The sequence below is a fragment of the Spermophilus citellus genome (genome assembly GCF_964194105.1).
Source record: "Spermophilus citellus genome assembly, chromosome: 13".
In the NCBI taxonomy this organism is placed as follows: domain Eukaryota; kingdom Metazoa; phylum Chordata; class Mammalia; order Rodentia; family Sciuridae; genus Spermophilus; species Spermophilus citellus.
In genome coordinates, this window is record NC_138193.1 from 3,434,880 (window position 1) to 3,448,935 (window position 14,056).

The 14,056-nt window shown below is 41.6% G+C and overlaps 1 protein-coding gene across 1 annotated transcript in view; it reads left to right on the forward strand.

Annotated features, from left to right (window-relative positions):
* Positions 1-14,056, forward strand: part of SH3RF3 (SH3 domain containing ring finger 3) — a 339,914-nt gene that overhangs the window by 283,284 nt on the left and 42,574 nt on the right. Inside the window, exon 8 of the mRNA XM_081264584.1 lies at positions 12,438-12,757. Coding sequence (XP_081120710.1) covers positions 12,438-12,757 — 320 coding nt within the window. The remainder of the gene's footprint in view (positions 1-12,437; positions 12,758-14,056) is intronic.

A 14,056-nucleotide genomic window follows, 5' to 3' on the forward strand; every position in this document is an offset into this window, starting at 1 on the left:
TGAGTGAGAGAGTTTAGGTGCCTGGTGCTCAGCATCATCTGCAGATGCAGGGTGGAATTCTGGTAGATTTTTGGTGCCTGGGGTCCAACCTCATGCTGGGTGGTGTCCAGCAGAGGTGGAGTTGGCACCAAGAAGTCTCACAGGTAGTCTGAGCACCGCACTGGCTGTAGAGCCTCCATGACCAACTCTATCAAGCCAGAGATCCTACAGTGCCCACTAGTCTTTTCTATATATCTTTTTAAAAAATTTTATCAACTCAAAATATGACCTGTATTTTTGCAACCCTAGACTGTGGAGCCCTGGGAAGGAAGTACTTGTCTCTGTACCTCAAGTTCTCTGTAGCAGATAATATTGTCTGGTCCCAGACCCCTCACCTCCAGCCCCTGACCCCTTATCTGATTAGTCACATGTATGCCATGGTTTAAATTGATCTGCTAGTGTTCCTTGGTACCCTCCTCCAGTTTGGGGTACAGCCATTGTGATAGTCAGCAATTAAATCACCTTCAGCAAAGCTTCCAGACTGCTCAGAGCATGCCAAAATGCTGGCCTCTATGGCCCCTGGAGCACTGGGCAAGACCAGGGGCAGCGAATGGCCCAGACCAGGTTCCTTCTGATTATAAACATCACGTCCAGTCAGCCCAGCGTGCCATACCAATGTGTCTCTGGGCACCATGACATGGAAAGGCTAAGCAGAGCTGTTCCTCCTGGTGAGTGAGCATCCTGGCACAGCAGCCTTGGATTATCTGCCCCAAAATAGCCAGCATAATGGCCTTTCTATGCCAAGCCTTGCTTAGAAACTTTCCCAATTCAAAAAGATAATGGAGCCCTGCCAGTCATTTCTCCCTCTATGCAATAACAAGCAGTATCAAAAGAAATTGGCACGGCTCAGGGCAGCACAACACTGTGTCGTGTCTCCGTCGCCCATCACTATAGTAACCACAATGGTGTGACAAGCATTCTCTTGCATCGGTTTAATTTTACATACAGACAGAGCGAGGCGCAAGATGGCTAAACTGCTCCCCTTGTGCATCCCAGCCTCACGCCTGTCCCCGTGCCGTCGCTGTCACGGCCAGGTAAGAGAGTGGCTCCTGCCGAGGCATATCAGTAAATTAAATGCCACTGAATTCCCACAGCATTTTCCACTTGATTCTGCATTTAGAGAGCGAGAAAACATGGTTGACAGTACAAGTAATGGATTGTTCGCTGCAGTAATTGCCCATTTCAGCAGACCCCAGCCTTGGCAGTCGGGAGGCGTTTCAACAATGTTCTCATCTCCAGCCAAAGGCAGGCGGTTTGACAAAGGCTTAATGGCGTCAGCCATAGCATCCAATATGATTTGTTCTACTTGATTAATGTCACTCCCCTTCTCAAGGGCAGCGCACCCCCTGCAAAGTGCCCCTGTTGCCTAGATGTTCACGTCAGTAGGGGCAAGTGCTCCTGCAGCCACTTAGTTATCCCCCAAAACAGCACCCCAAGAAAGAGCTAGATTCACAGTGCTCTGAGAGAGTCTGGGGTGACAGAGAAAACCAGACAGACCCAGTTAGGAAAAACAAAAGACAAGGAAACAAATTCCTAAAATAGAATTTGAAAAGTGCTGTGGTGGAGGCACAGGCAGGGTATGAAGAAAGCATGGAGGAGAAAGAGTTCACTGAGATGGGGGAGGAAAGTGGCCAAGAGGATGGGAAGAGGTGTACAAAAGGTTTTCAAGAGGAGATGATAACGCCTGGATCCTCCAAGGGTGACTGAGCAAAATAGGGAGGGTATCGGAGGCAGAGGAGCCAGCAAAGGCAAAGGCATGGCAGTGAGAAAGACTATAGTTCCTACCGTTGATTGAGTTTGATGTGGAAGAAGTAGTCCAGTATGCTGGTGACCGTTTTTCTGCAGAGAGAGGCTTTACTTTTAATCTAGAAGATGGATAGTACACAGCATGCAGCTCGGGTGGGGTGGGGTGAGAGAAGCATCCAGGCGGAGTGAAGGTATGTGTGCAGCCCTGAGACCAGCAGAGGCCAGGTGCGTTCGGAAACAGAAGTGAGGTCTGCTTGGCCGAACAGAGAAAGGCTGGTAACGAGGCTTTTGAAAAGGTATGTAGGGGCAGATTATGATGGTTCTCTTAGACCACGTCAAGGAATCTAGATTCTATCCTCGGGGCAGTGGGACACATTAAAGGGCTTTAAATAATAGATAGAGTCAGGTTTTTGTATTTGAAAGATCAAGCTAGACTCCTGCTCATGGCCCAGCAGAAATAATGAGGGCAAGATTTACCCTCCCACCTGAAACAGCTAAGAAGCAGACAGATATATAAAAGTTTTGAAGACGGTAGACGTTAGACAACCAAGGACAGTAATCCCCAAGGAAGTTACAGGCTGTGGCACAGGTAGAGCCCAGCCCAGCAGGCCATGACAAAGATGGTGGAGTTGGCAGGACAGAGGACCAAAGAGGAGAGAGCTGCTGAGAGAGAGAGAGAGAGAGAGATCTGTATTCAGTTGAGAACTAATCAGCATATGCATGAGAGCAAAATACCCAAAGCCAGAAAAAGAAGGAAAGAAAGGATTAGCACTAACTGCACCCAGAATGCACACAGGCTGGAAATAGCGCCTGCTCCCACCAGCCAGACTGGGGAGGGGGAACCTATCAATTCACAAGGCATTAAGTAGTCTGCACAGAAGGACGTGGCCTCAGGAGTGGGCAACGTTAGCCCTGGACTGAGTTCTGTTCCAGTCCCACCCGTCTAAAAGTCAAACTCAGAATGTTCACCGTGTTTCCAATTAGTTTAACTGCACCCCAGAACAAAGCTCAAGAATATTTATAGAGATATAAAAAAATCTCCAGCTCTTAACAACATAAAAATCACAATGTCTGATATCCAAGAAAAAATTACCAGGCTTTCAAAGGAGCAAGAAGATATGACTCACAATGAAGAGATCAATTAATTGCTCGGACGGAACTCACCCCAAACTAACAAAAATGTTAGAATTAGTTTAAAGACATTAAAAGTTATTTTAATTGCATTCCCCATATTCACAAAGTTAAGTAGAGACTGGAAAATATTGAAAAGAACCAAATCAGACTTTTAGAAACAAAATATACAGTATGTAAGATCAAGAATATACAGGAGGGAGTTAATGGCAACTTAGACATTGCTAAAGAAAAAGCGCTACTGAACTTGAAGATGTAGCAATAGAAACGAGGAGAAATGAAACTGAGGTAAAAGAATTTATTTTTTAAATGAACAGAGTTAACAATGGGCTACTTGAAGGAGCCTAATGTATGTTTATTGGATACCCCAAAGAAGGAGAAAGAGGTGGGACATAAAAATAATCTGAGGAAATAATGAACAAAATTGTTTTAAATTTTATGAAAATTATCAACTCACTGCTCAAAGATTGGTGGTGAGCCCCATGCACAAGAAACATGGGGGAAAACAACACCCGGGCAAATCATAATCAAATGGTTCAAGATCTGTGATAAAGAAAAATCTTAAGCCAGAGAAAGAATAGGTTGTAAAAAGTAGGGGGAATGATAGGGATGATGGTAGATTTCTGTCAAGAATACTCTGAGAAAACAGTGGGATAACCAAAAGAAGGACTGAGAGAAATCTGTCAACCTAGAATTCTGTACCCAGAAAAAAGATGATCCTTCAAAGGAAAAGTATCATTCAGACCTAGCAAAGCTCAAATATTTCATCTTCAATAGATCCACACTATGAGAAATGCAAACCAGAGTTCTTTAGAAACTTGATACCAGGTGGAAATATACGAAGGAATGGAGAGCGCCAGAAATGAGAGCTACATAAACAAATAGATAAGATAAATAGGTAAGATTTTTTTAAATTATTATTAAATATCTTTAAAATATAAAAATTAAAACAATGCAGTTTGGAATTTAAAATTTTACATTATAAAATGTGTAATAACAAAAGCACAGAGATTGGGAAGACAGAAATGGAAGTATTATATACTAGTATAAGGTTCCCTTATTATATGTGAGGAGTTATGGAATCACTGGTAAGTAGACTCTAATAAATTAAAGATATAAGCCACCACTAATATGAAAACAAAGAGTTATAGGAAATAAGCCACTAGTGGAGATAAAAATCAAATAATAAAATATGCAACAAATCTGGAAGAAATGATACAAAAAGGGAAGGGGAACAAAGAATACATGGGTCAAAGAGAAAATATGTAATCGGATGACAGGTTGGAACCTAATCATAAATTATCACAGTGTAGATGGTCTAAATAACCCCAAGCTGAACTGGGCTTAGGTTTTCAGCTATTAAAAGCAAGCAAAAAAAAATTATGCGCTATGAATAAGAAACATACTTTAATATGTTCAATCTAAAGACACATGTCGATTAAAGGTCATACGCACTTCTGTTATTCACAGTAGCTATGTTTTATCGTCCATGGACACTGAAGGGAGTGAACACTGCATCACTGCTCTGAGGTAGAATTGCACGTGTGTGTACACACCTCTCACACAGATCACAATCTCATCCTAGTTGAGTCTCTTTTCTTTATTTTAAAAAAGCAAAAACTGAGATTCTGCTGTGTTAAATGACCAGCCTGAGGCAGCTCCACTAATAGATGCAAGAGCTGGGATTCAAATCCTGGTCAACTGGCCCTGGAGCCAGAGCTCTTTACATGACCTGCTCTGCACTTTCCCCTCCCTGCCCATCCTCCTGTCATATCAGGCAGCTGAAACTAAGAGGCAGAGAGTTACCTTGTCCAGCCTCACTTGGGAGGATGCATGTCAGGCAACTCAATTTTTTTCCCGCTCTGCACCTGTCTGAAAATGACCGTGAAAACTCTATTGGCATTGACTTGGGAGGGATAGATCAATTATAGCTATTAGGAGAATTTGGAAATATGAAATCTGTCAATAATGAGGTGTACCCTGTTAATATTAATCAAAAGAAAGATAGAGTGGCTATATTAATAACATACAGGGTAGAATTTATAACCGAGAATATTATTAGGGATTGAAACCAGTTTCATAATCATAAAGAGCCAGTTCATTAAAAGGGCATAACAATTCTAAATATTTATGCACAGAATAGCTTCAAATATACATAAGCAGTCACAGATAAAGCTGAAAGGAGAAATAGAAATCCACAATCATTGTCAAGAGATTTCAGTACCTCTCTCAATAGCTAATAGAAAAAGTATGCAGAAAATTGGTAAAAATATAGAACGTTAGAACAACTCTCTAGCCAACTGGACTTAACTGACATTTAGGGAACGTTCAACCCAACAACATCAAATTACACATTCTTTTCAAGTGCACATAGAATGTTTACCAAATAGACCATATTTTGGGCCATAATATTTAAATTTCAATATGCATTAAAGAATTCAAATCACACAAAATGGATTCCCTAAACACAGTGGAATTGAATAAAAACAATATCAGAAATTATTACAGATATTAATCTATTTTTTAAAAATACTTTTTAGTTCATGGACCTGTATTTATTTTATTTATTTGTATGTGGTGCTGAGAATCGAACTCAGTGCCTCACACATACTAGGCAAGCACACTACCACTGAGCCACAACCCCAGCCCCACAGATATTAATCTAAATAGCATACTTCAAGATAACCCATGGATCAAAAAAGAAATCAGAAAAAGATGTTGGAGTATTTTGAGCTGACTGAAATGGAAACACATCATATCAAAATTTGTAGAATGTCACTAAAGCAATCCTCCAGAGGAAATTTATAGCACTAAACACCTACAATAGAAAATGAAGAAAGATGTCAAATCAATGACCTCAGCTATTACTTGAAGAAACTAGAATAAAAAGAGCAAAGGGAGTAGAAAAAGATCAGTACAGGAGTCAATAAAATAGAAAGACAATAGAGAAAATCAATGAAACCAAAATGTGGTTCTTTGAGAAGATCAGTAATAAAATTGATAAACCTCTAGCTAGATGGATAAATCAGAAAGGGGAAAATACACAAGTTATCAATATCAGGAAGTGGCATCAGTTCAGATTCTATGGGATAACAAGAGATTATTTTCAAATCTTTATATTCAATAAATTAGATGAGCATATTCAAATATTCATTGAAAGACATAAACTATGAGACTTAAGAATTAAATAACCCAAATAATCCTGTATCTAATAAATCTACTTAGTATTTAAAAGTCTTTCATAAAGAAAACTCTCCAGGTAACTTAATTAACTAATTATATAAGATAATTAAGGAAGAAATTGTAGGAATTCTATGGAAACTCTTGCAGAAAATTGAAAAGAAGGGAGAATATTTCTGTCTTTTTCTGTTTTACCCAACATTACCCAAATGCCAAAACCAGACAAAGACATTATAAGAAAATAAAACCACCGACCACTATCCCTCATAAACATAGACATAAAAATTCTAAACAGAATTTTAGGAAATCAAATATACAGCAATAAATAAGAAAAATGATGAATCAAGTAAGGCTTATTCCAGGAATGTGAGATTGTATTAGCATTTATCAGTCAATGTAATTCACCTTATTAACAAACTAAAAAATAAAAATAATATGATTTTTTCAATAGTACAGGAAGATATTTAACAAAAAAAAAACATGTTTAAAAAATTGTATCTTTACTGAACATGTACAGATATTTTTTTGACATCATTCCTCTAAACAATAGAGTATAACATAGCATCTTCAGTTACATAGCATTTTCATTGTATTAGGTACTAAGTAAACTAATTGTAAGTATATGGTAGGATGTGCGCAGGCTCTCTGTAAATACTATATCATTTTTCTAAAGAACTTGAGCATTTGCAATTTTGGAATCCATGTGGGGTACTGAAACCAATCCCCCATGAATACCATTATCAATGAATAATTAGAAGACAACATTTTAAAAACCTATACCAAATTTAATAGCATCAAAAAATAGACATTACTTGGGGATAAATCTGACCAAAGATAAAGAAGAAAGCTATAAAACATTTCTAAGAGAAATGAAAGAAGATCTGAAGAAGTAGGAAGATATATTTTGTGGGTGAGAAGACTTAATGTTGTTTATGTTTATTCTCCAAAACTTGACCCACAGATTCAATGGAGTACTAATCAAGTTCCCACCCAGTTAGTGGTATTGGAAAGTCATACAAAGGAATCTATCTGGAACACAGATCAGAGATGAAAAATTATGCACATGAAGGAAGGATCGAGGAGTGTCAGACTACTTCTTGTAGGACTTCCAAAAATAGAAAATAATGCATGCAGATAGGAGAGAGAGACGGTTCAAAGAAAAAATCAGAGAAATCTCCAAAATTGAGGAGGGGTTCAAATCCTCACACAGAAAGTATAAACAGTGCTAAGCAGGAAACATACCCAAACATATCCATAGACCCAAACCTAAACATGCTGTATTTCAGCTTCAAGCATCAAAGGGTAAGGAAAATACTGTGAAAGCTGCCAGAGAGCAAATGCAGATGACTTATGAAAAAAAATGAATAAAGATGTAAGAAAACCAGTACAGATACTATTTCAAGAATATTAGATATTAAGAAAATTGGAAAGGGGGAGTGTATAATCAGCATATTATAAGTAAATTATATAGATTGTTAAAAGGAGCTAAGCGCCTTGGAAGAAAAGAAAAACTAGAACAAGAGAGATGGAGGTGGCAGAGGGGCAGTTCATACCCATGCAGTTGGCTGTTTGGGATTGTCTCTCTAGAAGAGGGGATCCGAGCTGAACTGAAACACTGGAGTGGGCCCCCTCCTCGCAGGTCTCTGGGCAAGAGTGGTGTGTGGAACAGGGATAGCAGTACAAGTCTCTGAGTTGAGAGAGTCTATAGTGAGGAGTGGCCAGAAGACCAGAGAGGCTGAGGGGAGAGTATTAGGAGATGGGGGTTGGAGAGATGACCTAGTGGCAGGCTCAGAACTTTCTGGAACACTCTCATACTTGCGTCAGGTTTAGCAAGAGGATGAGGACGGTCCTGCAGAAGCTAGTCTAAAGTAGAGGAGAACCGTGCAGAGCCCTTGAGCAGGAGACCCTTGAGCGGCCCTGGAGACTGATCTCATGACCCCACAGGGCAATTGCCCTTCCCTGACGGGCATTATTTCTGATCCAGGACTGAGAGGTGGGGTGAAGGAGAGTTCACGGCTGGGCAGAAGCCAATCAATCTCTCAAGGCTGCCTTCCAAGTCAAGGGTGATTAAATGACCCCAGTGACTTTATAGATTCTCCAAATTGTCTGACCCACCCTTCCTTTTAGATGAGGGCCATGTTGCACAAGGGCACAAACACTGTGGGTTTCCAACCCATCTGAAACCTTAAATAACTAATAATTAAAAAAACACCATAAAATCAACCTTTTACTATTATTTCACCCTGTAGAAACAGAGGAGGGCTGTCTCTAGCCCCAGAGAATCTACCATCATGTAGTTAGATCTCGTGAGCTCTTCTCACAGGGGGCTCTGAAGAAGGGCCTGGTTCGCAGATGGAGGGTCCTATGTGGTATGGAGTGGCTTCACGTCCGCTGGAGGCTGAAGAATTTACAAGTGTATTCAGCATTCAAGGCATATTTGGGGGCTGAGAATATTTGTATTGTGTGTATTTTTCCATCTTCTAAAGCCAGGAATGCCACAAATTTTGGTGGTAACCAATAACCAGTGTGACATATAATTTTTGTCTGGCAAAAAAATGCAAAATCCACTAGATCAGAGTTGCCTGGTACAAGCTGGAGGGCTTGGCATAAGGCGATGTCTCTGCTGGGACAGCCCAAGTCACAGTTCACTATTCCCCTGGTAACTGTCATTCTCTTCCCATATTCTCATCTGTATCTAATAGACAGTTTTTCAATTAAATGAAGCACAAATCCTAGCAGGATTAATGTGAATATGTTGCCGTGTTTAGGTGGACCCTTAACTTTGCAAATGGAAGGCTTTTACAAATGTTATTCCCATCTTTAAGGTGCATTCCCAGTTGCCAGACTCCATGTCATAAATCCAGAAATTCTTATGCAGGCAGATGGCGGCATGGATAGCTTTGCCTTAAGTCTGCACTAGGAGGGAATATCTCCAGCTTTCCTCTTGTGATCGTCAGGAGCAAAGCTCTCTCTCACTCTAGGCTCCTGCTCAGCAAGTCCAGTGCCCAGCCTGGAAACCAAGGACTGGGCTGGCCAGTTCTGGGGTCAGGACTTACTGGTCAAGCTGTGGACTGTGACCAGCTTAGGTGCAGCAGTGTTTAATGATCCACAGGGAAGCTTCTCCAAGATGCTTCCACAGGCCCCAGGGTTTTTGTTGTTGTTTTGAAGAGACTGGATTTTTGTATTAGTTTTTAGTTATACATAACAGTACGTTCTATTTTGATATATTTATGCAAGCACAGACTATATCTTATTCTAATTAGGGTCGCAGTCTTGTGGATGCACACGATGGGGAGATTCACTGTGATCTATTCATATATGTTCATAGGAAACTTAGATCAGATTCATTCTGCTGTCCTTCCTATTCCCATCACCTCTCCCTTCCATCCATTCCCCTTTGTCTGATCCAGTGAATGTCTACTCTTTCCCTCCAACCCCTTTATTGTGTGTTAGTATCCACATATCAGAGAAAACATTTGACCTTTAGTTTTTTGGGATTGGCTTTCATTATAGTCTTCAGATCTATCCATTTACCAGCAAATGAGGCTAAGTAATATTCTATATATATATATATTTCACATTTTTTTCTTTATCCATTCATCTCTTGAAGGGATCTAGGTCTGTTCCATAGCTCAGCTGCTATAAACATTGATGTGGCTGCTTATAGTAGCTGATTTTAATGAATATATCTCAAGCAGTGGGATTACTGGCTCAAAGTTCCATTCCAGTTTTTTTGAGAAATCTTTATACTGCTTTCCACAGTGGTTGCACCAGCAATGTGTGAGTGTGTACCCTTTTCCCCCACATACTCACCAACATTTATTGTTTCTTTTATTCTTTTTTTTGAAGTATATTATATTTTTTATCAGGTTTTCACTCTTTATAGTTACACTTGTGCATTTCTTTGCAGTTTGAAAATGTATTCACATACATCTAATCTTACTAGTTATTTATTTCTAGTATGTGAGGTGCTTCTCACCTTAATCCCTTAAAACATCTTTATGGGACATAGTCATCTCCATATCACAGATGAAAAAAAATGACAGAAAAGAGAGGTGAAGTGACTTGCCCAAGTTCCCAGAGCTTTTAAGCCATGGCTCAAACTTCAAATCCAGAGACCCTGCTGTGAGATCAGTCTGTGTCATTTCCACTGTGATGCTGCCAAACTCTTCATAACGACTTTCAGTTTCAGCATTTATTTTTCCTTTTTTCAATCCACTCAAGAACCAAAACTTCTCAGATTTTTGTCCTTCTTTGGTAACTTTTCTGAATAGCCTGTCTCAATCTTTTGAGAATTATCCTAAGCAGAAACAAGGGCGCCAAAAATCTATTAGGTAGTTGATAGTTTTAAATAAGTCTCTTAGGGACCGGGCAGCACAGATCACCCAGTTCAAGTTAATTGTAGAGGAAGTGGTGGCTCCGGGAGAAGGGCTGTGAGTCAATTTTGACAGATTCCAAGAAGCTCAGCACGGTGTTTATTGTAAACCGGGTCTTCATGTACACCGCCAGTCAGGCTGAACTTGGTTTCATGATCTGGAGTCCTAGGTTGTGGAAATGACAGGCAGGACTAAACTGTTTTGAGGCTTTCTGGTCCCATTTCTGGCCTCTTGTCCTTGACATGACCTCAGTAAATGACAAAGACTCACAACCCCACAGCAGGTTTGGGTTGGCCCGCCGCAGGTTGGGTAAACATGGATCCCTCCGGGCACCTTCTTCTCTAGTTAGGGGCTCTCTGCCATCACTTCTTGTTCAGGTCTGCCAGGTCTACCCTTTTCTGGTTCCTTAGGTGACAGGGACACATTCTGCTGGTGTCTGGGTTTTGAGCATCTCCTTTTACCTTTCTTTTGCAGTTTTCCATGGTTCCTCTTCTACCTCTGCTCCTGATCCATTCCTGACCTGCCTGTTTTATTTCTGTGAAGTTTTTGTTTGGCAGAAGCTATGTACACCAGCCACAAATCAACGCTGGCTTTACCCTTCTCTAAAGCTCCTACTCTTCCTCCACCACCCTAACATGGCAATTGGGTCCAGCCTGTATGACAGCCCCATCTTTCTCTGGGCTCTGCCTGCCTTACATCCATTACTTGTGTTCTTGATAGTTGCCTTTCTGACTGGAGTGAGATGAAATCTCAGTGTAGTTTTAGCTTGCATTTCTCTAATTGCTAGAGAAGTTGAACATTTTTCATATATTTGTTGATCATTTGCATTTCTTCTTCTGAGAAGCGCTATTCAATTCTTTGCCCATTTATTGATGGGGTTATTGGGGGTTTCTTTGTTAAGCTTTTTGAGTTCTTTGTATATCCTGGAAATTAACATTTTATTGGAGGTGTGGATGGCAAAGATTTTCTCCCATTCTGTAAGCTGTCTCTTCACGTTCTTGATTGTTTCCTTTGCTGTGGAAAAGCATTTTAGTTTGATGCCGTCCCATTTATTGATTCTTGATTTCACTTCTTGTGCTTTGGGAGTCTTTAAGGAAGACTTCAAATAAGTCAGTTTCCGAGCTGACATGTTGAAGTGTTGGGCCTACATTTTCTTCTAGTAGGTGCAGGATTTCTGGCCTAATAGTTTTAAGATCATTTTAACAAGAATGTTTTTCAAACTCTTCAGAGGACATGGATCTGTCATAGTTTGAATGTGGTTTGTTCCCCAATGGTTCACATGTTGGAAGTTGAAGTGGTAGGTCCTTTAAGAGGTGGGGCCTGGTGGGACTTCTTTAGGTCATAGGGAGCATATGTACCCTGGACGGAATCAGGCAATTCTCATGGCTCCTGAGTGAGTTCTGAGACAGTGTTATAGAAAGAGCAAGCCCAGCATCTCCCTTCAATCTAGTCTCCTATCTTGCCATGAGACCTCTCCCTCCTGTACTCACTCTTATTATTGTGATGTCACTCACCACTGTGTTGTCATCTGTTATGAGGTGCTCACCAGAGCCAAGATGATGTGGTAGGCTCCATGCCCTTGAACCCTTAAAGCTAAATAAGCCCAACCTCAGGTGTTTTGCTATAGTGATGGAAAACAGACTGATACAAAGCACTTCACAGAAAACTGGGAATGTGCCCTTGTGCACAGGAACCTTGGAAAAGTGATATTGACTCTCCCAATGGAAGGACTGTTTTTAGCAGTAGCAGAGCCCACTGACCAATTCAGGCTTTAGGAAAATAGAAATGCATTTTTAGAGTTGCTCAGCCTCAGTTTCTCCTTCTTCGAGGGAGAGATTTGTGTTGGTGGCCAGGTCTGGGAGGACCTCAGAGCACTTGGAGGTCCAGCCTGGGGGTGGATTGCAATTGCACAGCAGGCTGCACACTGACCTTTCAATCCACTGTCTCTCCAACTTCATGCTCCAGCTTCCCACCCCTCAGCCCAGGCCCAGGACCGACCTACTGCCACCGTGTCACCCCTGCGCACTCAGAGCTCTCCATCCCGCCTGCCCGCCACCAGCCTCAGGCCCCGCACGGTGGTGTCCCCACAGCACAGCCAGCAGCCCCCGATGCAGATGTGCCCTCGGCCGGCCATCCCCCTCACGTCAGCAGCATCAGCCATCACACCTCCCAACGTTAGCGCCGCCAACCTCAACGGGGAGGCAGGAGGAGGGCCCATCTGTGGCCTGTCCACGTCCAGTCCTACCAACACAGGATGCAAGCCAGATGAGAAGAAAAATGAGAAGGTAAGTGGTCCTTCCTGAGCCAGCCCTGGGCCTGGTCCAGCTGGTTATCGGAACCCTTTGCCCCGGATGCCAGTGGCACCTTGGACAATTGAGGCTTGAGTGTGTGCCCAGGTTCTTGCCCATCGATGCACCAGACATGTGACAGAGGGAGTCCAAACCAGGAGAGCAGCTGGCTGGAGTGGAATCTGGCATTCTGGCAGGGCCAACACAAGCTATCTACAGTTTCACACAGATCAGAAAATGATGTCTCCCTACTCGCTGTCATTTGTTCCTTAGTTTCTTCTGCTGAAAAATAAGTTTAATGTACCCATCTCGTTAGAACAAGATACTTATTTTCATGCACTGGGATAATATAGTAATAAGTATATAAATCCGCATGTATGCAGTGTGAACAGCCCCCCCCCCACCCTTTCATTCTTGTGTAGTCCACAACCTGTTCAACCATATGGGCCAGGCCCAAAGGAGAAGGAGAAATGAGAAAGACGAGATGATGGCAACCTGATATTTGACGTGGACAGAATTTTCAGCTATTTTTTTTTTTTTTTTTTAGCTACAAAGAAAGCTGAGTTGATTTCTTAAAATCTGAATGCATTGGACCCTGTGGCCAGCCAGCTAGACCCTGGACTGGCCAGGATTAGAATCCACATTTCTAAATCAGTGCTGTTTAGCAGAAATATAATACAAGTTACCAATAAAATCAACAATTGTCTAGTAGCCGTGCTTTTGAAAAGTAAAATTAATTTTAAAAAAAATTAAAAGGTGAAATTCATTTGGTAGCATATTCTATAAAACGTAGTTCTCAAAATATTTTTGTTCCAACATATAATCTACATTAAAAAAAACCATTGATGAGATATCTTACTCTTTTTTTTTCCACATTAAGTTTTTGAAAGCCCGTGTGAAACCCAGTGAGCCGTTCTGCAGGGCTCAGGGCCCACCTGCTGCTGTGGCTGTATTGGACAGCAGGTCCAGCTCTTGGCAGGGAACCACTGTTTATTCTCGATGTGTGAACAACTGTTCGTTCTCTCTTGATTATCCCACATTCTCTTAAAACCTTTCCATGTAAAGTCAGTCTTTGGATGAGGGCGTGTTGGCGTGTTTGCATATGCACCCAGGATATCAGATGGTGTGTTAGAAGTGAGGACAGCCCCCACCTCTCTCTCAGGGACATTGCAGAACTCAGCTTTGACTCTCTGACCCTCTGCCCATGTTCCTGGAGGCAGACCTCAGCAGGAACCCGGGGGAGCTGTGGAGATGGACCACCCCGCACTCCAAAGGGCCTCAGCATCTCCCATCTCA